The 26724-nt window shown below is 43.2% G+C and overlaps 1 protein-coding gene across 1 annotated transcript in view; it reads right to left on the bottom strand.

Annotated features, from left to right (window-relative positions):
* actn4 (actinin, alpha 4) overlaps window positions 1-26724 on the bottom strand; it is a 98185-nt gene that overhangs the window by 4069 nt on the left and 67392 nt on the right. Inside the window, exons 4-20 of the mRNA XM_083637555.1 lie at window positions 25613-25699; window positions 24117-24204; window positions 22083-22161; window positions 21293-21374; window positions 18756-18841; window positions 14656-14748; window positions 13691-13816; window positions 13329-13433; window positions 12522-12669; window positions 10572-10722; window positions 10124-10232; window positions 8790-8930; window positions 8231-8413; window positions 5867-6001; window positions 4372-4551; window positions 3629-3775; window positions 305-385 (exon numbers count right to left, since the gene is read on the bottom strand). Coding sequence (XP_083493681.1) covers window positions 305-385; window positions 3629-3775; window positions 4372-4551; window positions 5867-6001; window positions 8231-8413; window positions 8790-8930; window positions 10124-10232; window positions 10572-10722; window positions 12522-12669; window positions 13329-13433; window positions 13691-13816; window positions 14656-14748; window positions 18756-18841; window positions 21293-21374; window positions 22083-22161; window positions 24117-24204; window positions 25613-25699 — 2021 coding nt within the window. The remainder of the gene's footprint in view (window positions 1-304; window positions 386-3628; window positions 3776-4371; window positions 4552-5866; window positions 6002-8230; window positions 8414-8789; window positions 8931-10123; window positions 10233-10571; window positions 10723-12521; window positions 12670-13328; window positions 13434-13690; window positions 13817-14655; window positions 14749-18755; window positions 18842-21292; window positions 21375-22082; window positions 22162-24116; window positions 24205-25612; window positions 25700-26724) is intronic.

Here is a 26724-nt window from a genome sequence, read left to right as displayed (position 1 = left end):
AAATCCCACGTTCCTCCGTCATGAGGTCACTTTGTGATGTTCAATGTTGTTGAGAATGGATTAAAAAACATCAATGAATCTCTCTCTTCTTTTTTACAGTTATTTTGCAAACTGGGTAATTCTGCTCAGTCCAGTTTTTCAAAATGTTTCCGACAGGGTCCAATTAAATAGCATTATTATTATCATCACTAGGAATATCGCACGCTCAGAGTCATTTCTAGTGTGCCTCGCTTCCTTGGCGGATGCAGCTCGCATGCTTCCAGCGTCGTAGGCCAGACTAATCAAACAGGCCCTGTCCTCCTACCTGCTTGTCGTTCTCCACATCGTAGCCCAGACTGATCAAACAGGCCTTGAACTCCTCGGCCACCAGAGCCCCGCTGTGGTCCTGAGGTCGGCCAACCGCCCAATGACAGAGGAGGAGGATGAACCAATCACAACACAGGGATGGTGGTGGATGGAGACCATGCGACCCACGGCATGCAGGGAGACATGGAGGACAGACAGATCGGCAGACAGACAGACAGACAGACAGACATACATGGATGTTAAGACAATGCCAACACACGCAAGTCAACAGACACTCATGATGGACCCGTGAGGATCCTGTGCTCTTCTGAAGGATGTTGTTCCAACACATCGTGTCTGGTTTGAGACACACATCTCAGGCTACTTTCCACACGTGCTAAAGATTGACATATTCAATATTAACCTGAGTTACATTCCAGAATTAAAATGGCAAACATCCTCAAGTTGTTAGCTACCTTAAGCCCATTAATGATAACATATTTAAAGATGACTTCACCTGTTTCTTCAAGAGTTTGTTAATATATTTGGATATAAAATTGATATGCAGTATTTTGGGATGAACCTCTTAATATGTTGCCATTTACACTCGAAAACTTGTTGTAAACTGAAGGGGATAAATACAACAACTCTTTCATTTTGTGATTTAAAAGATCTAGCAACAATGGAAAGTACAAAAAATGTCTGTATGAAAAGTTATGGAAGGACATTTTGAAAGAGCTTCCCATTCTAAAATTAAAAACAGTGGTAAACTGACTAGTGTTAATGCATTGAAAATGAAAGCAGGACGGTCCTGTGGGACCAGACACACAGATGTGTTTAACATGACATCTTTGCCAGAGCGCAGGCAGCACAGCCGGTGGGCCAGTGAGCAAGGCACCAGGTGCTGATGTGTGGGACTGTACTGAGATTCTGAGCAGACATGTCAACAGCAGCATGCAGCAACAGGGAGGTGAGGCAGGGACAGCTACACACAGCAGGGCGGGGGTGACGGGACTGACATCCTCTTCCTTTAAGATGCAAGGTCTATAGATTATCAGGGGTCTGGACGACATCCACCCCAAACACACGCTGGTGACTAAGGATTCCTTTTGTACCAAATCCCACACTGGGTCTGTAGACAGACTATCTGCAAGTGTCATCATGTCACATTAAAGAAACAGTTCACCCAAAAATGACCACCGACTTCCAGCACACTGAAGTCAATGGTCTCTGGTTTTCTCTAGAGTTGTGCTGGCAACCTCCCTGTGTGTTACATGAACAAACTTCACCTGTGTTTCAAATCAAATACTGTAAATGATAAATGAACTGAAACCGGCATGAGAGGGAGGAGATGATGACAGAAGTTTCATTTTTGTGTGAACTCTTCCTTTAAGACCTTTTAAAACCAGTTAGAATGTGTATAAATGGGTAAGGGCCACATGTGAAAAAATGATTTGAGTTCTGAGATTAAGCTCCGAATTCTGAGAATAAAGTCAGATCAAGTCAGAATTTAAATTGAATTCTAATATTCAGACTTTATTCTCAGAATTGACTTTAAATTCTGACTTTATTATCTTAAATTGTTCACATGTGACCCTGATCCTCTTCGTTAAGAATGAAAAACAAGACCTACCAGAATACAAGTCTGCATGACTGGGCTGATTTCTCACTGGAAAATCCACACACCAAAGGAAACCACAACATCTTAGACCCCTAAAACTACATTTAAGACTTGAAATGCTACATTTAAAGCAGCATTCAGTTATGTTTTTGTGTTAAAATAAGTGCTAAATGGCTCTATATTCTGACAGCAATCACTGAAATAGAGTGTTTGGTCAGTAACTTGGAACTCCCAAACCCCTATCTCTCTCCTGTAGCCCTGCATGCAGGGCGGACGTATCTGCGCAACCGTAACTCGTAGAGACTCAGCGAAGGCGGCGTTGGATGCGGGGTGAAAAAATACAGTCCATCCAATATAGTCCATAAGAGGCATCGCGATATGACTTTCTGTTTCCCAGAAAATGTAAATTCTGATTGGGTTTGCGGTTGTGGAGATATGTCTGCCCTGCTTGCAGGCCTACAGGAGAGCGATAGAGGACAGCGGGGGGTTGAGGGTTTAACACAAAAACATTGCTGAATGCAGCTTTAACTGCATTAGACATTTTAAGTGTTTTCAGGACCTGTGAGCTCTCTAGCAGGACGCTGGTCATGTGTCTCTCCATGGGTTGTTTACTTTGCAAAAATCGTGGCTCAACCTTGTAATCTACAGACCTTGATAAGGTGGTGTTACACCCAAATCCTTCCCCCTCTCATTGGGCTCTTAGCTGCCACAAAAATAAAAACAGAAACCAGCGTTTCCCCTCGAAATGTTCCCACAACTTTTCTCTGTTAACACCCAGACATACAGTAATCCCTTTTACAATCTGCCTTTACAGGTTTGTGTGCTCCCCTTCCCATAAAACACCTGGGTGCTCTAGCAGAGGTGATACTCACACGCCTGACTCCTCTCTCAGCCCCCTAAACATGTCACACACTCACATTATACCTCAGCATCTGCCACAGGTCTGAGCCACACATTACATGCACAATGATCAAGTAGGTTCTAACAGTTACAGGTTGTTCACTTCACTTAAGACTTGTGGTGAAACAGAACAGTGAAAGAGATTACTGCACTGGTATCTGAATTTGACTCATTCTGTGATCTAATATGAATAGACTGAGGATATAACATAGGATGAGGATATAACATGAAAAAACACAAATACTGGGGTAAAGATGGTCTTATTGCTGATATATAGTTTTGTGTATGTCTGTAAACTATGTATGTATGAACTGGTTGGTATGTCTGTATTCATTTTTACATATTAGCATTTATTTATTGGTATGTATAAATTTACTGAAACGTACACATGTATTGATAATTAACTATGTATGGGTGTATATACATATTATGTGTAATAATGTATCTACTGGTCTATATGGGTAAGGGGGTACTTTTGGTTTGATGTATGCAGTGGCAAATTAAATTGTATGAAAACTAAGACCTCCTGAGACAATTAACCACCAGTTTGATGTGTAATATGAATTCAGGTCATACAGAGTTATGCTGGCCTGAAAAGAAAGGTAAACTGGGTCTATGCGGTTTTACACTTCGCTACATCCCTGCTTGTCGGTTTGGATTTCATATCAAAACATGAATATGAGGCAAAAGAGCAGACTTTGAACCTGGACGCTGCCATAACTCCAAGTAAAAACGTATTAAAACAAAGAGCGACTCCAGCTCCCTGCTGTGACAGTAAGCTGACAGCAGCGAGATGCGGCTGGCCTCGAGCGCTGCCCTGACCTTGTCGAAGTGGTTGAAGGAGGCACGGTACTCGTGCAGCTGCTCCTGGCTGATGCCCTTGGCATCACGCGTCAGGATCTGGTTCTCGATCTCATTGATGGTTCTGGCGATGGTGGTCAGAAGCTGCTCCCAGCCCACACGGAGATGCTGGAGGGAGGGAAGAGATGAGAGGGGGAGAGGGAGAGAGGATGGGAATGGAAGGAGGGAAGGAATGGGAGGGAGGGAGGGAACACGTTACAGATTCGAGTATCTTCCAGTGCTGAAATGAAGCATGCAGCAGCTCTCTCAAACAGAGCTTAAAGAGAAAACCAGCACACACTTTGGGCCATGCAAATTTCATTTTGTTTTTTAATGACCAAGCTTTTTGTCATTCTACATGTTATGTCCTACAAAATGGCAGAGCAAAGATTAGCAATCAAAATGACAAATGCATGGATCTGGCTCTGAGTGTGCAGAAGTTCTCCATTCTCTATATGAACTTTACTGTACTTCCAAAACTGTCATTATATATTATATTTAATTAATTTAAATCATTACAAAAATGACAAATAAAAGGAAAGCATTCATCAACAACAACGAAATGTAAAAGCAAGACTAATGAAAGATATGGGTGTAATGTATTCTTTCATGTTTAAGGTGTGTGTGTGTGTGTGTGTGTGTGTGTGTGTGTGTGTGTGTGTGTGTGTGTGTGTGTGTGTGTGTGTGTGTGTGTGTGTGTGTGTGTGTGCGCGTGCATGCGCTACCTCCATGGTGTAGGCGGTGTATTTGTTGTCAAAGATGAGTGCCTCCTGGATGAGCTGGTGGTCTCCCTCCAGCTGGTCGATGTTGGGCTTGTAGTCGATGATGCTTTGCTCGTACTCCCGCAGGTTGGTCAGCTGGTCCTCCAGAGTGCCGTTCATCTCAATGGATATCCTGCCAATTTCCTGGGAACACACACACGGATTGAATATCCTGCCAAACCTCCAAAAGGACAGCATATGCAGATGTACACCTAAAAATAACATGTGCAGCACAGAGCTAAATCTTACAACACTTTTGGCTATTATTGAGGATTCATATTTTAATATTTTATTGGACAAGGTATAGTAATCTGACTGAGGATTTCTTTGTTTGGGGGGGGGGGGGGAATGCAAGAGAAAAGAAAATCTGTTTTCTGGTCTTGTGAACGTAATTTGTAAAAAGAAATTGCATCAAATAAGAAGTCTTTATTTTGGCTAAACTTCTAGAGAGTGTGGAAAGCAAATCTATGTATTCTGTATGGGTAAATATTGCAATCATATGGATACAAAATTGGTTAGTTGATTGCATGGGTCACCATGCTGGTTGTATGTATGTGTGGTATAGTGTTGTGTAAGGCTGCAGTGGCTGAGCAGTTAAATGGTAGCTGGGCCCATAAATAAATAAAGAAGACAAAACTTTCTCACAGGTGACTCCAACCAACATTGTAGCTCACAATTATTTTACTTGCTTTCCTTCTGTCTAGTGTTAACATTCAGCCCCATTCTGCCATTTGAATTGTGCATATGTTAGCGGCCACATGGTGGTGCTGACGACCATAGGGTTTGTGGGTCAAAAGAGGCCAAGGGTGAGTGTGTCAGTGGGCACAGCAGTGATGAGTTACACCTGCACAGTTCCCCAAACTCTTCATGTACAACAACAGAGTGCTTCTGAATTTAATATTAAAATGCCACAATTTGGTTTTTGCTGCAACTGTATTTGTCCCGTTTTGGCATGGATCCAGGGCCAAGATGGCAAGGAGTCAGATGTTTGACTTGAGGCTCCTCTGGCTGCAGGTACTCAAGGTGGGTCTGCACTGTGTGATAACAGTCCACTTCGTCTACTGGGATTCTCATGAATATTTATGATGGGGCAGAGTGACAAGGACTAGAATCCTCTGGCTGGTCCAAAACCTGCTGCTCATAAATATGCATCAAGTGGATGGGGACAATAATACATTTACATATCTGGAACCCCAATACAATTTAGCCTTCTGAACTACAAGCATGTTTGACACACCTTACCTTCTTAACTACAAGCATGGATAAAAGTATTCCCAAAGCGCCATGTTCCTTCTAATTCCTGTTGACTCTCTTCTCTATGTGACTCTGTTTAATGATGTTGTCCTGACACCAGTGACAAACTGCAGCTGAGTACAGATGTGATCAGCAGTGCGAGGCGAGGGCCTGTTCTTGGTCGGTATCCAGGGCACCACCATGATGGCCTGGGTAGCAAACTTACCTCCATCTTGGTCTGTATCCAGGGCCCCACCATGTTGGCCTGGGTGGCAAACTTGCGTCTCAGATGGTCGTTGGACTGCTGCTTGGACAGCTCCTCCTGCAGGGCCTGGTCACGCTGCGGCACCAGCTGCTGCGCCTGCAGACACACACACACACACACACACACACACACTTTAGTATAATAATTCACTATTGTAATAGAAAGTTAAAGTTGCATCTACACAATGAAACCACCGGAATAAACATTCTGATTTAATAGTGGATGGGTTGCGGGCGGGTGAAATGATGCATCATTAACACGTTCACTGCCAATGACGTGTTTTTACGTCAAACTAAATCCAACGGTTGACTGCCAATGACGTGTTTTTACGTCAAAAAATTGTTTTTTTTTTTTTTGTTTCGTTTGTTTCGTTTTCGCGCTGATTGCTGGCGGTGCGGGATTGCAAATTTGCATAATAGATTACGGGTGGAACACACTTTGAAACACGCAGCATAAATAAGACCAGAATCGCAAAAGCTTCATCAAAGCTCTCAACACAAACCACAAGAAACGAGCGAGCCGATCCAGACTTGCACAGCGGCCGCCAGCAGACAGGCAGCAGCAGCAGAAGCAGTGAGCCTGGTGACGCGAGGTTACAGCAGCAACGAGCTTGTGACATGCCCGCTGCAGCCAAGAAGAACACACACGGAGGGAGGAGTTTGAATGAGGGGTGTTTCCTGCTGTTATGGAGGAAATTACTGTTCAAAACTATTGTTTAGATGTCTGACGTCTTACTGATGCCAAAAATGAATGGTTAAAGTGACTGTTCTATCGAATTTCACAAAAAGCCGTTTATCTCAAAATAATTTTTCAGACGCTGAAACCATGCTGTATTCAACTGCTAATGCTTACATAACTACTAACTCTACAAACTAACTCTTTTAGACAGAGAAAGCACACATTCTATTAGTTCTTTTGAGATATTGTGTGTTCACAAAATCTTAGCAGAAAAGAATCCTCGGGTGTTGAAAGATGAGCCAGAATCCTCAAAAAAACCCTCTGGCAGAACCTACCTACAGTAAAAAAAAAACGGCTGGCAGTGAATGTGTTAATGAGGAAAATTTATATTAATTACGTTCTCTAGTCTATCAATGTATTTAAGTATTTTTTCATAAGGAACATTATTAGCCACCTATTGTGGGATAGCAAAGGACCCCAAAGAACATCCGTGTGGTAAACAATAGCCATGCGCTAAACGTCGATGGGATATGCCTCCTGTCTTGGTCCATATATGGTCAATGATGTCACCAGAACTTCAAACAGGAGTCTCTGCTGAAGACGCGTTGGAAGAGAAGATGCGTTCGTATTTTCCCATATGATGAAGCCAATCCAGTCTTGATCGTGTTGAGTATCTCTTTAAAGCTATAGCATTAGCCTAGTAGGCTACATGAGGGCAAGTGCTGGACTGGACATAATCTGACTCCAACAGCATGGCGACCAATGCGAGACTCGCTCCTTTATAGTGTTGTGAAATGTCGGGTGCAAGGCGTGCGCGGATCTATAAATAGTAGGAAATAATTTGTGCGGATTTATGGCGGGTGAATGGTTCATGCATACACGTGGATTAGGATGGCATAAAAGCTCATCCGCGCACGGCAAAAGCCGTGCGAGAACCAGAACCAAGATGGCAACAACCAACATGCCAAACTGGAGGTTCCAAAACAGGAGTACACAAACCAATGGGTGGGGTCACACTCACTCCGTCCATCTCTTTTACAGTCTGTGGCAGTGATACTCAACCCGAGGCTCTAGAGCCACATGCAGCTCCTTTATTGGTAGTTGTGGCTCTTTTAAGTCCTACTTAAAATAAATAAATATATAATCTAAAAAAACAAAGGGAGGAAAGGGAATTTTGTTGATTGCGGCTCTTGCAACAAATCTTTTGTGTCAATGTGGCTCCTGAGTAGGGCAAGGTTGCGTACCACTGGTCTATGGTGTTTAGCCTAGCTGGTCCTGCTTGTCTTTTACAGTCTATGGTGTTTAGCCTACCTGGTCCCACTTGTCTTTTACAGTCTATGGTGTTTAGCCTACCTGGTCCCACTTGTCTTTTACAGTCTATGGTGTTTAGCCTACCTGGTCCCACTTGTCTTTTACAGTCTATGGTGTTTAGCCTACCTGGTCCCGCTTGTCTTTTACAGTCTATGGTGTTTAGCCTACCTGGTCCCACTTGTCTTTTACAGTCTATGGTGTTTAGCCTACCTGGTCCCGCTTGTCTTTTACAGTCTATGGTGTTTAGCCTACCTGGTCCCGCTTGTCTTTTACAGTCTATGGTGTTTAGCCTACCTGGTCCCGCTTGTCTTTTACAGTCTATGGTGTTTAGCCTACCTGGTCCCACTTGCTGTCGATGCTCTCTGGCGTGATGGTGGTGTAGGGGTTGGTTCCACTCAGCTTGATGCCGTTGTACTGGGCGATCTTCAGCACCTCGGCCTGAATGGCCTGGATGGCCTCCCGCTCCTTGTTGGCGTCTGGCAGGGTGGACTTGAACTGCTCATGGGCTGTGATCAGACCCTGGGCGGGGAGGGGGGGGGGTGCTCAGTATACACTAGTATGTTTTTACACTAGCGGTTTTAATAATATTAAGGAATGAAGTTCATTCAGAACATTCAACCATTTGTCTATCATGTGTCCATGCTTTTCTCTACCTTGTCCTTCTTGTTTGTAGAAACATTGATTTGTTAAGTTTAACTTAGAGTCAATCAATATTGTATACTTCAAACATGCTCTCTCTTCTTCTCTAGTCTGATTTGGGTTTTCGGTACCTGGATCACCTCAACATGGTAGACTGACTCAGAATGTGTCCCTATCCTTCTCTGTGGATCTGGACCAAACATAACGTTAACTGTTCCTTCACTCTAGAAACCCCGGCTCAGTTGTTTGCTGGTACCTGGATCTCCTCGATGTTGTGGACGATGAACATGTCCTGCAGGTCCTCCATAGCTCCCTCCATCCAGTTGTTGAAGGGCGCCGCCCTCTTGGCGTACTCCAGGTACAGCTCATCTATCGACTCCAGCTGCTTTTCTGTCCTCTGTTGGCAGGGAGATAGTGGTGTATCTGGATTATCAATGGGCATTGGGCACTTTATAGAATTGCCTTAAAAAGTAAAAATGTGTGTGGATATTTGATAGTTAACCATAGATCTCTTGAACCCAGAAATAGTGAAATCGGCAAAGTGTTTGGCATACTCATTTTCATGTCATATTTACACAAGGTCTTCTGAAAAAACTACATGTATTTTTGTATATCTGTGAAAGGCGGATAATATCAGTGTGCAGATACTATATTGGCTTGGTCCTAATGTGTGATCTGTACATTTCAGCTCTCTGTGCAACACTTTCAACTTTTCATATTTCATGTGTGTATGCAATATGAATGGACAGAAAGAAGACGTAAAAAAAAATATATATATATATATATATATATATATATATATATATATTTTAGGATGATAGAAGAATATACAATTGACCAAGTTATTAGTTAGTTTATGGGCTAGAAATTCTGTCAGGTTACAGACACTAGGCGCCATTTTCTCCTTCATTTGGAGGAGAAAATTCTCCTGAAATAAAGACTGATTGACAGCTGCCATGTTGTGATATTATTGGTTGAAATGGGGTAGAAATTTGATAGTGCAATGTGATGTCAGCAAACTGTAGATTACTGTTATGAATGAAATCTTGAAAAATGAACTTTTGATGTGAAAAAGTGTGAAAAACTAAAGAAATCAGATTTTTGTGATTTCGTTTTGCATACATTAATAAATAGGTGCACTGAATACGCAGGTATTTGAACAAAAAAAAAAAAAAAAAACATTTTTTGGTTCAGCTCGACTTTAAGATAGCGGTTTGAATGGCGGTGAGACTGGCCGCTAACAAACCTATGCCCCTTTGTTAAGGACACACCTTTTTTAAATATTTTACTTTTATTTGATAGGGACGATGCAATTAACAGCTGTGCACAGAGAGTTTCAAGCTATTGCTAATTTTCAACTCTTGTCCATCTTCTGCATATCACCGCCCTCGTAATATGTAGGGTTGCCCTAAAGACTCTGGATTGGTTTTGTGATGCAGTTTTTTTTTTATTGTTTCCACCCAGTTTTAACAACGAAAGTTGAGCCAAGTGGACAGAGACTGAGGACTGAGTCTAACAGATGGAAAAGCACCATAAGGAGAGCGAGTCATACTCTTTCAGCCTCCATTAAAATAATAAAGGGCGCTGTACCTCCAGTGACTCCCTGCGGCTCTGGGTGAGGGAGCCCAGGGCGTCCCACTGGTCACAGATCTTCTGACAGCGAGCGTTGACGCTGGGGGAGTCATAGTAGTCCAGCTCACTGTGACACACACACACGAAAGAAGAGACCAGAGTTGAGACAGAACTCAATAGATAAATTCAAATACTAACAAGCACAACGTTTCTCTCTACAGTATATTTCTTAGGATCCCTTACTTATCTCTCATAAACCATATATTTCATTCCCTTCTTTTTTAATCAATATTTTCTGCTGATGCTCTAGTCTCAGCAAAGCACTTTGGAAATAATTCGCCATACAAATGAAGCTACTACTACTACTACTATTATTACTACTACTACTATTGCTAGTACCACTACAAGGATTACTATTCCTTCCACTGTGAGCAGTCTGTTGGCAGATTGCTTCCCTCCTCCTTACTTGAGCTCCTGTGCGATAGCAGCGATCTGCTCCACTCGGTCCTGATGGGCCGCCAGGTCGCTCTCAAAGGCCTCGTGTTTCCGTAGCAACGCCTTGACCTCTGACAGAGTGGCTGTCTCGTAGTCTTTCTGGGTCAGCATGGCCTCCTTACCTGCAGGCATGCACAGAAGAAATAATTTCTTCATTCAATTTAACATTTACTTAACCAGACAGTCCCACTGAAATGGGGGGGGGGGTCTCATAATAAAAGCTGCAGGAAAGCAACATACAACAATGTGCAATACCAAATTACCAATAGTCTTTGTAGACGGCTCCTTATCGAGTCTGCCTCAAGATCCTTCAAGAGGATTTTAGACTCACTGAAAGGCAAGTTCTTCTCAAAATACATGCAAGTTCATGTATATGTATTCATGTATGAATAATGCATGCTAGTGTTTACACATGAATGTATAGTCAATACATTCATTACATTAAGCAACTAGTGGTGAGTGAAGACCAACAATAATCTAATCATTTGTTCTGCTTCAAATTCATCTATTTAATGTTAAAATCATGTTTTATATGAGTAAGATATAAGATATAAATGGTGTATGCTCCACACGCTCAATTCTAGTAAAGAATTGCACTTGGTCCATGTTGTTGCCGCATGGTCAGACTTGATTGGCCAGGCTGTGAGCAAGAGTCGTCCATTTCCCCCCCCATCCAATTTATAACCGCAGCAGGGAAGGATTTCAATATCTATCCATAAGTGACATTATCAGTTGATATCAGTTTACTGGGCACATTGTTGACATTGTGGCCATGATGATGTCACTATTGACATGACTGTCAACAATCAACAACAATTGCTCGAGTGACTTCACTGAGGACATTATCACTGATGACATCACAATTGCTCAAGTGACATAAAGTTTGGTGATGTCATTCAACTTACTACTTACTTAATAGGGCAGATCATTTGAAAAGGTCTGAAAATAAACTCCTGAGATTGTGTGCAGAGTTTACTATTAAAAGCAGATATGAAGCTCTTGGCCCGTTTCCTCTTCCTCCTCGGTCTACTTCTGAGCTCAAGCTTGGGAGACGACATGATCAGTTGGAGCGTCTGGTGGAGCTGTTGACAAGTCAGGAGTGCAAGGACCTCCTGTTTGCCCTCTCGCGCCCAGAGGAGAACACCTTCCAGCACCTGGAGAACAATCAGCTTCCCCCCCTCCTCCATTCAGTAGAGATGCCTCTTCTGATGCTGATAGGGAGGCTCAGTGCCAGGCGGCCCTGAATCACTGGCTGCTGAAGTACGGCGAGCAGACCTACTACAACAGGCTTTCTCGTGCCTTGCAGCACATCGGCAGGACTGACCTCGCTGTTGAAGTGGGGAAGAACATCAACGAGGACAAAGCCCTCAGTCTAAAACGCATTGTTGAAGACTACCACAAATATGTCACCTCTTTAAAGTTTCTCCAAGTCACGCCTGGGTAGTATGGAGTTAAAAGCACTCGCCTACCACTGCAGAGACCCAGGTTCAATTCCCGGCAGCGGTACTTCTGGCTTGGTCGGACGTTTCCTACAGACACGATTGGCCGTGTCTGCGGGTGGGAAGCCGGTGGGGTATGTGTCCGAGTGCACTAGCACCTCCTCTGGTCAGTCGGGGCGCCTGTTCAGGGCGGAGGGGAAGTGCAGGAATAGCGTGATGCTCCAACATGCTACGTCCTGCTGGTGAACTCCTTCATGTCAGGTGAAAAGAAGTAGCTTGTGACGGCACATGTGGACGCACGTGCTAGTATTGTTTATTCCTAAAACTACAGATCAATTACTGTAGTCGACTATGATGCACAGTGTCAACTAGTGGTTTTGACAGTTGACTAGTCTGTGAAACCCCTAGGTGATTGTAGTAGTATGTAATTCTCTGAGTGTAAACGTCTGTGCGTGTGTGTTTGTTTTTAAGCACTCCAGTACCGTCTGTCCAGGACTCATGGATGGCGGCCTTCTGGCGGAACTTCTCAGCCAGGTGATCGAGTCTCTCCAGACGTCTGATCTCGTTCAGCAGCCACTCCTCATAGCCTTTCTCTGCTCCCTCCAGGGTGTGCCACGCTCCGTTGATGTCCTGCAGACCACAACACAGCAGTCACCCACCAGGAATCCTCAGTTAGGTAGAGTGTGCCACTAACACTGTCAGGGCTGTAGCCCTTCCTTAAAATGTATATATGTATAGAATCTTTGGCTAAAACTAGAAATTAAGTATAAATTGTATGGTGAGAAACTCATAACGTATCCTGTTATCTTTGAAGGCATAAGAAATTCTATTTAAAAGTACTGTACGCAATTTTTGTAGAACTCATCCTTTCTTTGTGCAAGTACTACTGTATGACCACCGCCATCACTAAGTCTATGATGAATGCCATGCATGCATCTTCAGTATTTCCAGCCTGGTCTGCTGTTATCCATTGTGGACATGGAGAAATGAAGCCTTCAGACAGAACCACATAACTCCATAACATGCAAATCAAATGTATTTGGTGTGTGGATGTTCTTCTCCATGTAAACAAACTCTACTGTGTTTTTTTTTTTTTTTTTACCTTTATTTTACCAGGTAGTCACTTGAGATCAAAGATCTCTTTTACGAGCAAGACCTGGTCTTCAATACATAATGCACGCAATTGTCCCAACACATGCTCTTCAGATCTGGAGGTTTTCTGAACTTGGGACTTAATTGATTATTTGTCTGAAAGCTTCAAACGACTTCAAAAGACGTGGAGTACTCACAGACACCATGCGTCCCTCAGAGGGCATGAAGGCAGGTCTGTTGCTCAGTCTCAGTTTTGTCTGCAGGGTGTTGAAGTTGATCTCCAGCTGACACTTCTCCTGGACCTGAAGATGGGAACGAGTCCAGGCGGTTCACCCCGTTAGTGGACAGATTCAACATGGGACAAAATCTGTTATTCAGCACTTAAAATGCCCCAAAAAAAGGTCCATGTAAAAGTCCAGGGTTATATAGGCGATTGTTTCACAGACACACACACGGCTAATTTCCGCTATGATCAGTCTTGATCTTCCACTGAAGAAGCAAACAACCATAGTTCTGGATATTTCTTAGCAGCAGAAAGCATTATGAAGCTCTTGTGAACCTTGGGTGGTTTGTGGACGCGACGGTAGTCTCGGAAGTCCTCCAGTTTCTGCTGCATCTCAGCCATGGTCTTCTCTGGGGCTCGGTTCTCCAGCCAGGGGATGGTCCGACTGATCCACTCCAGCAGCTGCAGAAAGACAACAGACAGACAGACACAGACAGACAGGAGGAGGAAGTTAGGAAACCACAGAACAAGGCTCCTACATTCTCAGGCTGTGGAAATGTAAAGTGGTCCAACTCAAGATCTTAGTAACACTGTAGTTGCACAGCCTTTTTCGGTCTACTCAGGTTTTTTACTAAGTACAAACAAATAAACTTCACAAACTTCTTATTCAGTTAGTTAAGTTGGGCCCATTTATTTCACATGCTGGTTCAATTTATTTTCTAAATGAATAGTCAAGTTGGCCCAACAACAGTACTTACTACGGTAGTTAACTATTTATTTCCAAGCCCATGTGTCTCAATGAAATCTACTGAGTTACTTAGTTTAATTGAATAACAAGGCTAGGTCGGAACCTAACACATGGCAGCACGATAAAGCGCCAGATATAGGGCCCGCTTGTGCTAGCCAAAAAAAGCAAAGAACAGAAATACTGCAATACAGAATTAATCTTATTCTGCATTTCAAAAATTTGTAACAACGCTTGCTGCATATTATAACAGCAGCAACTTTAATTATTAAAATTCTAAACTTCGCCAATCTTTTCAGGCCTGTTTGGAATTTCCCAAATTTTAGAGGTTTGAAATTTTTCAAATAATATTTGAAAACTTTCATTCATGAAATTCATGAATTCCTTCATGAATTCTTCCATTGTTTTTCAAACTTTTTCATACATTTCAAATATGAGAATCAGTAAGACACAGACTACCTGTCATATTAAAGGGAATATCAAGGATCTAAATAAAGGTGGAAACTGTATGTGTGTGTGGTGTGTGTTGTGCATGTGCATGCATGTTGTAACTCACGTCACTGGCCAGTCTCTCATAGTCCTCCATCAGGTGTTCATTCTCCTGGTTGACGGCCAGCACCTTGCAGATACGATTGGCGGCTGTCTCGGCCTATTGTGGAGGAGAACCGTCAGTAATGCTGGCACCGATTGGCTAAAACACCGGGTCATCAAATCACTGTACCCAAAGCTTAGTGACAACATTCACTGCAGAGCAGAGCAGACACCTTATCACAAAATAAGACAAGCATGATGTCTATTTGACTGAGAGTCTCTGTGTCTATTTGACTAAGTGCCTATTGTTTTTCATTAGTGCCTCTACCTGGGTTTACTTATGTTAGACAACCAGAGTCTTAACTCCAAATTTGAGTGAACACACGCCACACACGCAAGCAGTGACTTGGAGTAAATCTAAAGACACCATCACGCACAAATTATTGAAAAACTGTGCAAAAACGTATGACTTTAAAACCATCATACAGGTTAGGTTAAACATGCTCCTGGCCGCTGATGGTTAGTTCAATAGATCACTCTGTGTTTTAAAGCTCCATGCATCTCCTGTCAAAACCCAGGAGGCAGTCCATACAGCTAGTTACAGGTTCTGTAGCGCTGTGGTCCCAATCACTGGGTCTGCCTAGGATATTACACTACTGTACCACTGGAACAAAAAACAACACAGTACACACACTTGATCAAATTGATAAAATACTTACTCTATAATAAGATTGCAGATAGCATCTGGTCTATCCTAAACACCTACGGTAAATCAATTTATCTATAAAAAACACATTCATTTTATTTCTCTTTTTAAAGTACCGGTATTCCAAATATCTCAATCCTGTCATCTATTAAATGTAAGAATTCTACTCAAATCACCAATATTCATTGAAAACCATTTAGGGATGAAATGTTAGTAGCTGGAGGGAAACAGACATTTATCAGTGCTTCCCAATCATTATAAAGCCAAACAGGTCCTGGTTTCCCAAATCCACGTTGGCAATGTGATCTTTTATGGAGTTGTATTGGAAAGGCTCTCCACCAATGGGGAAAGAGGATCACAGTCCTAACGTGTCCGGGAACATCAGTCTCCACCATACAGTAAATCAGTTGTTGGGAAACACTGTACATGTCCAGTCTCTAGGGGTGAGCATAGAAATAGAAGCAATAGAAAATGTTTGTTGTCGTTTGACAGGGTTCCCACTGTCACTCAGATGTAAAATTTAGTGACTTTTCCATAACTATGCTGGAGTGTTTCCATGACCTGACAATGTAATTCTTTGTCGGTTTGTTTGCGTTGTTTTTCTAAAGGGGCGAACAGTCGGAGTTGCACTACAACTATGCTTGCTGCGAATAAAAAGACGTCAAACTACTACAATGAGGTTATATAACAAGTGGTAAATTACATTCTGGTCCATTCCTGTAAAGCGACCCATTACTTGATATTCCCCGTCTCCTCCAGAGACTATCACAATCCTTGATGTTCCCTGTCTGGAAAACTAAACCTGGGGAAATGGCAGGACCGCTGGGAACCCCGGTGTGTTTTGTTTTGTGAGTGAAGCATGGAGAGCTCACCTTCTGAGCGCCAGAGAAGGCGTGATAGAAGCAGGATACATAGGTCATTATGGCCTTCTCATCCGGCCTCAGCGTACCCACGATGTCTACGCATCACCCAGCGGGAGAGAGAGAGAGAGAGGGTGGCAGAGAGATAGAGAGAGAGAAGGTGGCAGAGAGAAAGAGAGAGAGAGTGAAGCCAAAGCTACCCAAAGCGAGGCACTCCTCACTCCCTAGCAGAGGGTGTGAGGGCAAAGTGTTTTAGGGTGAGTTTGGAGGGAAGAGAGTGACACCCTCTTTAGTTCCGCAGCTTCAGGAACCTCCAGATACCACTCACCAACCCACTGGGGCAGGGGGAGGGGTGTGACGGGCAGAGGAGGAGAGGATTTGTGGAGGGAAGAGGGGATGAACATCCTCTTGAAGAGAGAAGGGGGATGTTAGAGCCGCAAGCTCATGGTTGGGACAGACGCACACAAACGCACACTGATTGCCAACCATTTTGGGTGCATTTCAGACTACGTTCACACCAAGCAAGTTTGGAACGGTTTATTTCATCTCTGGAGGGTTCGCTCCTTTAGATCAGTTTGTTTGTCCATGTGAAAACAATGCAATTTAAAATCGGATGGCACCAAATAACGCCGTGAGTCTCAGTTTGTTTAGGAGTGAAAATGCAATCCAACCAACTTCAACAAATTATCCCAAAATGCCAAATTTCATGGGTATGAGAAGACTGTTATGAAAGCCTGTGGAAAGCCTAGAATGTTTCCTTATCTGGTATGAACAGAATGAGAAGAGTACAGGCAAGTCCATCCAGCTGAGCATAAGTCACAGGATTCCGACGTCAACACGCGTCTCCTTAAACCAATAAAACTTTGCATTTTGGATTCATTCCCTGAAGTTGGGTTGGATTATGTTCTCACTCCTAAAGATCCACACTTGTAAGAGGATCGAACATCTTGAGGCATCTCGTTATTTGTTGCAACCCAAATTCAAATTCAGATCATTCTCACCTCACCAGACGAACCAAACTAAAAGACTCAACGCTCCAGAGTGTGAATAAAGCTCTCCCAACGTGCTTGGTGTGAGTGGGATTTCATGGAGTGTGATGTTGTTGATGTAAATGCACTGGCAGTGAAAAGTAATGCTGGCAAAAGCAGTTCTGTAGGTTTGGACATTTTGTTTTTACCCTGGCCCAAGCTTTGCTATGAATACAAACTATCTCTGTAGCTACTGACAGCCTGAATAATTCAAGGACCAGAGCCGGAACATGTGGTGCGTGAACAAGCACACACACACGCCCTCACACTCAAGCTAAGATCTGACAACTGTCTCACACACACACACACACACACACACAGCATATATCTCTCTCGCACACACACGCGCGCGCGCACACACACACACACACACACACACACACACACACACACCATATATCTCCTTTGCTCGCGCGCGCGATCATGAACACACACACACACACACACACCTCTCTTGAGACTGCAGTACACAAACAAATTCTGAATCAGCTTGAAAATTAATTGGAGGAAGAAGAGCAAATACAAGAGTCATCAACTGGCTTTCTGTCAGAGGCCTACAGGGAGGAGAGGAGAGAGAGTGGAGGAAGCAAGAGAGAGAGAGAGAGAGGAGGAAGGATGAGAGAGAGGAGATGAGACAAGAGGAGAGGAGTAGATAGATGGCCGTGGGAGAGAACAGAGTAAAAGATGGCGATGAGAAAATAGCATACTAGACTCGTTGTGTAGTTGTGCGCTGCGAGCACCGCCCCTCACCTACCACACACATTTTGTGTTGTGATGACGCTTTATTCTACACCAAGCGGCCAAAAAAAACATGGAGGAGCTTTGAAGTTCCTCTAACTCTGTAGAGTCCGACTCGAAAAAATCTCCAAACCGCCCAACTATAAGAACTATAACTATAGTCAATAAGCCCCCAACAAGAGGTTTCAGTCTCAGTAACTACGTAATTTCACTACTTCTAAAATGTGTCTTTATGGTGATTTTCAAAATAATAGTGCCATTAACGGGATATAACGGATGGGAAACAGATGTTTTCCTAGTTACTGACAGGTCACCTGTCCAGTGATTGACGGCTACGGGCCAACAGCACAACGACCCTCTGCCTCTCTTTGGCTGCTCCCACAAAATACTTCATTTCAACAGGGCCAACACTTTAGGATTCTTAATTACAAAAACTACAATCACAATATACCACTACTCAAAATGACCTGCAACACCATAGCTAAGATTAAGCTAAGCTGTAGCCTACGTTTGTTAAAACTATGCTGCAGCCTGAAAACATATACACGACACAACACTGCACTACATAAGAACAGAAAATATTGACTGCTTTCACCAGCACAATGAGGTGATATGAAGTGTGTAGTGTGTGTGTGTGTGTGTGTGTGTGTGTGTGTGTGTGTGCGCGTGTGTCCCAACACCGCCAGGTTGGTTGGTGAGACCAGGCAGCGCTGTAGAGAGAGTGCAGCCATGCTGGAGAGGTGGTTAGTGCCCAGGGTTAACGCTCAGACAGGGGTCAGAGGTCAGAGGGTACCTTCTGTGCTCCAGAGAAGGCATGGTAGAAACTGGACACATAAGTCATTATGGCTTTCTCATCCGGACGAGCAGTGTTCACAATGTCTACAGGGGGAGACGGTGGTTAACACACACACACACACACACACACACACAGGACAAGATTATACACAGAACGCAGGGAACACATAGGACTGTTACACACACAGGAAAACACACGCAGATATCACACAGCCTGGCAACACATCTAACAAGTTCTCTGCTCACAGCCAGGTGGGATGCTGCAAAACACAAAGTCACAGGCAAAACACACTGACAAGCAGGTGGACATGGAGCTAAACACACTACACATGCTAGGGTTAGATCGATATAGCGCTTTATTGGCCTTTTAGTAAACATCACATATCAGCCAGTCAGTGTCATAAACTGCTGTTATCAGAATCAGCTTTATTGCCAATAATAGGTCATCAGATTACATAGGAGGAATGTGTGACTGTGTTGTTATGGTGGAACCTTGCGAGGCAGCTGGATCACGATCACATGACAAATCCATCTTGCCACGCTTGAAATCTATTGGTTTGAATCTGAACCAATCACCGTCCTATGAGGCAGCTACGAGCGGGCTTTGGTGTGACGCCAGCGAGAGTGAGCCTTTGATAGACGTGATAGACAGATGGTTCATCCAATCACCTGCCAGATATTTTTTTAAAGTGCCTGATGGAGTGAAGTCAAGCGCATATCTGGCAGCATGGCAAGATGGATTTCTCGCGTGATCGTGATCTCATTCTCGCGAGTTAAGGTTAATGTCTCCCTATTCTGGGTTTTAGTGGAGACGGGAGTTTTCGTGTTCCGTGTTGGTCTGAATTAACCTGATACTACCAGATGGTTTGTTCCACAGAACCATCTAGAACTCGTCTTTGGAAACTGTTTGGAAAAGGGCAGGCACGTTCAAAAAATACCTGGCAGGTGATTGGACGAACCCCTCTGTCTATCACCGTCTATTATGGGCTCGCTTCTCACTGTCGTCGCACCTAAATCCCGCCCGTAGCTGCCTCTGGACGCTGATTGGTCCAAGATGGCTTTCTCATGTGATCATAATCTCACAAATCCAGCTGCCTCGCAAGGTTAGGACTGACTGAATGCTATTTCAGATTTTTTTTTTTTTGCGTGAAATGGTCAGATTTAAGGATATGAAATTGACGATCTGCAGTGTCAATACAAAAATATCACTACTGGCCTTGAGAAACCCATATCAGTCAAACCCTAATACATACAGCTAAAGAGGTATTCAGACAGTTTCCTGTACATTAGCACTAGAGGGAGCTAAAGAGGTATTCAGACAGTTGACTGTACATTAGCACTAGAGGGGACAGAAGAGAGCAAGATGAACATGTTAATGGGGGAGAAAGGACGGAGGCTCCATCACTCTGCTGCCCTCTGCTGCTGTAAGTCATGTTGAGTTGCACAAGAGCCGCCTTGTTTACACTCACATCAAAAACTATACTGCGATTAAGGCAATAATTAAAATAAGCCAGGATCCATGTAAATACCATACTCTGATTATATTAAATTCATACGATCATGCTCTTAGCACTACTTAGGAAGTGGTTCGCAAAGTGGGGTCCCGGGACCACCAGGGGTCCTTGAGCACATTGATGAATTGATCAAATTCAGCATTTTTTACTTTACAAGAAGTTAACACAATTAGATAATGTAGACGGATGATGATGATGATGATGATGATGATGATGATGATGTTATATCTCTACCTACAATACAGATAATCATGGAGTTCTGGAAGAAAATCATACCGGAAAGTAAAAAATATTCTGAGATGTGGGTCTGAGACACAAAATTTCATCAAATGGCTCTAATGTGGACTAAATTAGGGTTCTTAGAAGGCTGAGAATCACTGAGTTAGGAGATGTTTACACCAATATGTGCCGCCCTTCTTGGAGTGTGGTCAAGTGTCTAGCTCTTAGTGTTATGTGGAGGTGGAGGGGACGATTAGTCTGTACTGGCCTGGACCAAGATGGAGGCAGGAGTAAGGATTTTGGAGTTTGCGAGAGGCGGAGTTCACTTGTTTTTTTGTTTCGTTCTTAGTGTCAGGAAAAGACACTGTGGTTCAGAATCAGGCTGTAATTGGTGTTGAAAATTTGGATCATGGCAGCAAGAAAAAGAAAAGAAAAGAAAAAAGATTCCCACAAATTCTCTGTGGATACCAGACAGAAGGACTTGACTCGTGTAAACTGGATTATTACGGGGAGTTGTCAATTATGCAAACATGTAAACAGCTTAAGTGGATTATTGCCTTACTCACAGGTTTGGAAATAGTCGTATTATTGTGCGCATGTAAACATAGCCAATGATTCAACACGGTATATAAACAGTATATTGGATTATGATAACATCTCTCTCAAATAGGTATAACTTGCACACACATTTCATCATATTTCATATGTTTAACCAGTTTAGTCACTTACGCACTTCAACATACAAATCACCATGAAAATAACTCTGAACATAGACAGACAGTCTTGTAAACGTTAGACGTACCTTCTGCGTCCAACATCTTGGGGATGTCCAGGTACTTCTCGGCCACCTCGAAGGCATTGTTCAAATTGGTCACTGGGTCATCCTAAACAACCAATCACAGCGTAAGAAGCCAGCCAACTGGCCAATAGAGCGCTAAGCCACATTAGGAGTGTGAGGTAACATTGAGGTTAGGATTGGGCTGGGTCAGTGGATCAGTGGGCTACAGTGGATTATAGTATAAAAAAGGCACTGATGTTACTCTGTGTGTATTTTAGACAGTGGCTTCAACAGTCAAAGCAGATGGGACCCGACTGGACCAGATGAGAGGAGATTCTCACGTTTGTAGGAATAATATTGCTGGAAGAAAATATGTTTCTATAAGTTATCTGTAGAAAATCAGGCTACTGACAATTTCAGGCTTTCGTTTTTGGGCCTAGAAGTGTGAGTGAGTGTGGGTCTGTGCGTGCGTGCATGTAGGGGAGCGTGGGTCTGTGCGTGCGTGCATGTAGGGGAGCGTGGGTCTGTGCGTGCGTGCATGTAGGGGAGCGTGGGTCTGTGCGTGCGTGCATGTAGGGGAGCGTGGGTCTGTGCGTGCGGGCATGTAGGGGAGCGTGGGTCTGTGCGTGCGTGCATGTAGGTGAGCGTGGGTCTGTGCGTGCGTGCATGTAGGGGAGCGTGGGTCTGTGCGTGCGTGCATGTAGGGGAGCGTGGGTCTGTGCGTGCGTGCATGTAGGGGAGCGTGGGTCTGTGCGTGCGTGCGTGTATGGGAGAGTGGGTCTGTGCGTGCGTGTATAGTGGAGCATACTTTTACCTTTCTGAGCTTGTCATAGTCGATGAGCTCAGGTCTGTGTCTGTGGATCAGAGCATTGAAGGCAAGACCGTCCTTCCAGCTGTTAGAGAGAGAGAAAGAGAGAGCAATGTGAGTAGAGAGTAAGGTATTTCTCTATAGGCAGGGTGGGAGCCGGCTGCCATACCAAAGAACTGAAGTTGGTTACACCATAAGGGACATTGCTTTAGACAAACTAATGACATCTGTACTGTTTATTAAAAGGTTAAATTGGTTTAAGTTATGTTAATGTATATGTTTAAGTATATTAAAGCAGCTACGAGCAAGATTTTCGATTGTTATTAAACAGTATAATTACAATATTAATGCATCACATCTTACCTATAATAGTAGCTGAGACCAAAGCCGTGTGAATCGGAGATTGCTCTCTTGATGATTATAGAGTCTGTGTCTGTCTAACCTCGCGTCACCAGGGGGCTCTCTCTCTCTGTCTGTCTACCGGGGGCCGGATAAACCCGGAAGTGAAACGAAACGGTTCACGGCAGCTGCCTGCCTTCCGCCGTTTCGCTCTGCCTAGCAACAGACCATAAACAAGGAGAACGCCATGCAGGGGCTTGCGACTCTCACGAACATCTCTCGTTATATTCCAACAGGTTTTTTGGAAGTTATTTTGTGGTTATGGCCGAAGTGGCAGCTGCAACTTCCTGATCTGCCCTGGCCACAGACAGACTAACACTGGCCGATTCACTCGGGGTTCAAGCGAGACTACTCTGCGTTGGTCTCGTCTGCTATTAGAGGTAAGATGTGATGCATCGATATTAAAGTTAGACTGATTAATAACAATCGAAAATCTTGCTCGTAGCTGCTTTAAGTACATTTTTTGTTTTGTTTAATCTGCCAAGGATCTTGGCTGGCAGCCAAATGGCTCAGATGCTAATTGACGATTTTTGCATCTGTAGAAGCCATCACTGACATGTCAACGTCTACAGTATCTGCAGGTTTCAGGCAGACACATTTAAGACCTTCTGAGAGTTTTTATTGCGACCATGAATTGGATTTAAGACCAATTTAGCAACCAAAATAAAGAAACCAAGCGAACAAACCAGCCTTGAACACAGCTAATGAAAATTCTGAATAAATGTGCAATATGAGGAAAAAGGACACCAGGAAATTAATTCTGACGGGACATGAAGTCTGTTTTTAGTAAACTATTGAAGTAGTAGTAAGTAGGTAGTAAGCTGATATGATACAAATGTTTTGCACATTGTACTGCTAACAATGTTTTGTAATATTCTTGTAAAGAGTGAACATGCACTGCAAAGAAATCTGTCTATGCATGGTCGAAAATAACTATGTAGTACACATTTAAATACTTTCAAAATCCTTAAATTTACATAAGTTACTTTAAAATGGTTTGAGACTTTTTAAAGACACAGATACACATCATATTTGGCTGGTATGACAGTAAAAGTACAGTAGCTCATACAAATAGACATGGGGAGTAGTGAAACATGCCCTGGTTTCTCCACCAGGTGGCGCTCTTTCTATAGAATCACAGTGTTATATTCCAGTGCAATATTCCTGGAGAGCGTTGACATTTGTTTGAAGCATCGACCATTATCTGCTTATAGTGATTTCTGCATCTATAAACAACCTTTGTACATTTTATTACACATTAAATGTTCCCAGTAATGTTTTCAATCAATTAAATCTTAATTTGAAGGCGGTAATGTCTCCCAGAGTCTCCCTGGTCACCGAGTAGGTGCTGCGGGTCTCCCTGTCTTAAAGAGACACTGACGCTAAAAGGATTTCAGCAGTCTGGGCTTCAGTGTCCCCTGACGGTCTGATGCTGTTTCAGAGACGTTCCACCCTGATAAGGAGAAAACTCTGAGGGAAAGACTAAATACTTGCAATATTTTGGCATCAAAATTATCAGATTAATCAGCACTAAACATTAACTACAGGCAACTTCAATCCAAAAATAACCCAGATTGGTCAAAAACTTGTGTTTGTGTGTGTGTGTGTGTGTGTGTGTGTGTGTGTGTGTGTGTGTTTTACCTGATGTGGAAGTTATTGACGTTGACATTCTTGTAGGGAGCAGTCTTCCTCTGGCACCACAACAGAAGACCCTCCTTAGCCGAGGTTTCTGCGAGGAGGGAGGAAGAAGGAGGTCTACGTTAGTCTGATCTGAGAAACGTTGCTTCATCACATGAGGCAGCATGGTTGAGGACCCGATTCGATACGATACCATATTTTAGTTACAATACTAATTTTGCTTGGATATGAAAGAGATGATCAAAGAACTAATGTTGTAAATTGCAAAAGGAACCCACTAACCTGGTAGGCTACTAACCTGGTGCATTATTAAAAATATTAATGTTTACGAGATCTTGTTGCGCTAAGAACCAAACCACGCAAGTCTAACGGTTAAAGCTTCAAGCATCCACGGGAAAATGCATTATATCAAAAGATCGATATTGGGATTCATGAATGGATATCAGTCCCTTCAAACGAATATCAATTCGATATCGATATTATTATTTTTTAACCCAGCCCTAGCTGACATCACTCACTTCATTACAAAATATGCAATTAAACATATGCCTCAATTATGAAAACAAATTATCAAAGGAAAAGAGGACAAAATAGCATTGATTGATGAAAAGCATATTTGGTGAAGACAGCGGTGTCTGCTGGTCATCACGGTGAATTTAAAGTGACTGAGTGGTCGAACATCAGCGGACTGAAAATACCAGGACGTTTCTACACAGAATCAAGTGGAATACAACGTGAGTCATAACTCTTTTGAACTGGATGTTATAGTAAAATAAACAAGTCCACGGCACACCCAACAACACCCAACACTAGAGAGTTTTCAACAGCTGCCCCGGGCCATATCGGCTGTGTGATTGTTCAAACAACTCCCCAGTCATCAGCATCAACTCCAAATAAACACTTTTGAAAAATCATTTATTCTCACTGGGATATTTTCTGTAGGCAGCTATCAGTGTTTGACCTTGATGGTCATCTGAATAAATGGTTTGAAAACATAGCATGCTGATATGTTACAGCATCACTGTAGCAGAAGCAGCAGTATAGTATCAGTAGTGCTACAGTAGGTCTCAGTCTCACATCATCAGTCTGTGGAGTTTGACCAGTCATGGCCTGTTTTATCTTGGCCGTGTTCCACTACTACTCACTGTGTGTGTGTGTGTGTGTGTGTGTGTGTGTAGCTCCAGCCCCGTTACTTCCACTCTAGTTCCCACAAGATTTCTTCACCTTGCACATCTGGAGAGAGGAGTGTGTGGGAGTGTGAGTGTGCACCAGATATCACTGCAGGTGGCAGCAACCTAATTACGGTAGACGTTCCTCCTGACCTGAAGGTTGCTGGTTTGATTCCCTGGACCCAACGGCTGCCTGCTGCGAGTGCATTCATGTATGTAATCCCCCCCCCCCCCCCCCCACCACACACACACCCCTGACTGTCTTCTGTCAGCTTGCCTGGTCAGTCATCTTAAACTAATTGCTATTTTTAGCCAGGCAGGCGGTCATACCTTCTACAGAGATGTCCTGGATGGCGAAGCGGAGGATGATGGTCCAGATCATTCCCAGGGTCATCTTGGCGTTCCCATCGACGATTTCTGCACCACACAAAACAGAAAAATCAGAGACGATAAAATCAGAGATGTCATAAGTGTTAACATTGTGGTAGGGTTGCCTACAATTTCTACAGGGGAAATCGGTAATATTGCACATTATGATTACAATGTTCCACAAAAGAAAACCTCAGCTATAGGAGCGCTGTTAGAATCATCATAAAGGTTATGATTACACTGATCTTACAGACCATTTCTACACCACACATCTTCTAAATCAGTATTGTTTTCACAATCATACATCTGTCCTTTCCTTAAGTAATACCAACACAACTACAGTCTAACAAACAAACATCCCATAGCTACTAATTCAGTTTTTAGTCTCTTCATTTCAGTTTGAGCATAATTACGATGGTTAACCCCTCTTTTTAATAACGTAACTGGTCCAAAGGATAAATGTCCTTTATTTTATTTTTACAATTCAGTGTTGGTAGATATGAAACCCATTCGGTCAACACTTGCAAAATACATGTAGCATTGTGTAATCCATCATACAGATTAGGAGAGAGGCATATCTATGCGGTTGAAAGAGACAGATTACTTTTCTATTCACTATATTGTGTTATATAGGCTGGCTCTGTGGCCTGGGACAGTGAGAGCAGTGAAACCTATTTGACTCTAAACAGAACTTCAGCTTACAGAGAAACAAGTTATTTTCTGAGTTTAAAAAAAGTGGTCAACTTGTATCATGCATTCTGTATGTTGATTTATTTACAGCCAGGCAGGAAGAAACCGGCTGGTTTTCAAATATCATTTCAGTTTCCCTCCACAATCCACAAATACCGTAGTTGGAATGGTAATGACTAATGAGCGCGCGCACACACACACACACACACACACACACACACACACACACACACACACACACACACACACACACACACACACACACACACACACACACACACACACACACACACACACACACACACACACACACACACACACACACACACACACACACACAGGTGGCAGTGGAGGCAGGCATATGGAATGTCAGTGAGAGGGCA

This window comes from Poromitra crassiceps (genome assembly GCF_964638095.1).
Source record: "Poromitra crassiceps genome assembly, chromosome: 5".
Taxonomy (NCBI): domain Eukaryota; kingdom Metazoa; phylum Chordata; class Actinopteri; order Beryciformes; family Melamphaidae; genus Poromitra; species Poromitra crassiceps.
This window is presented reverse-complemented; position numbering and strand designations above follow the sequence as displayed.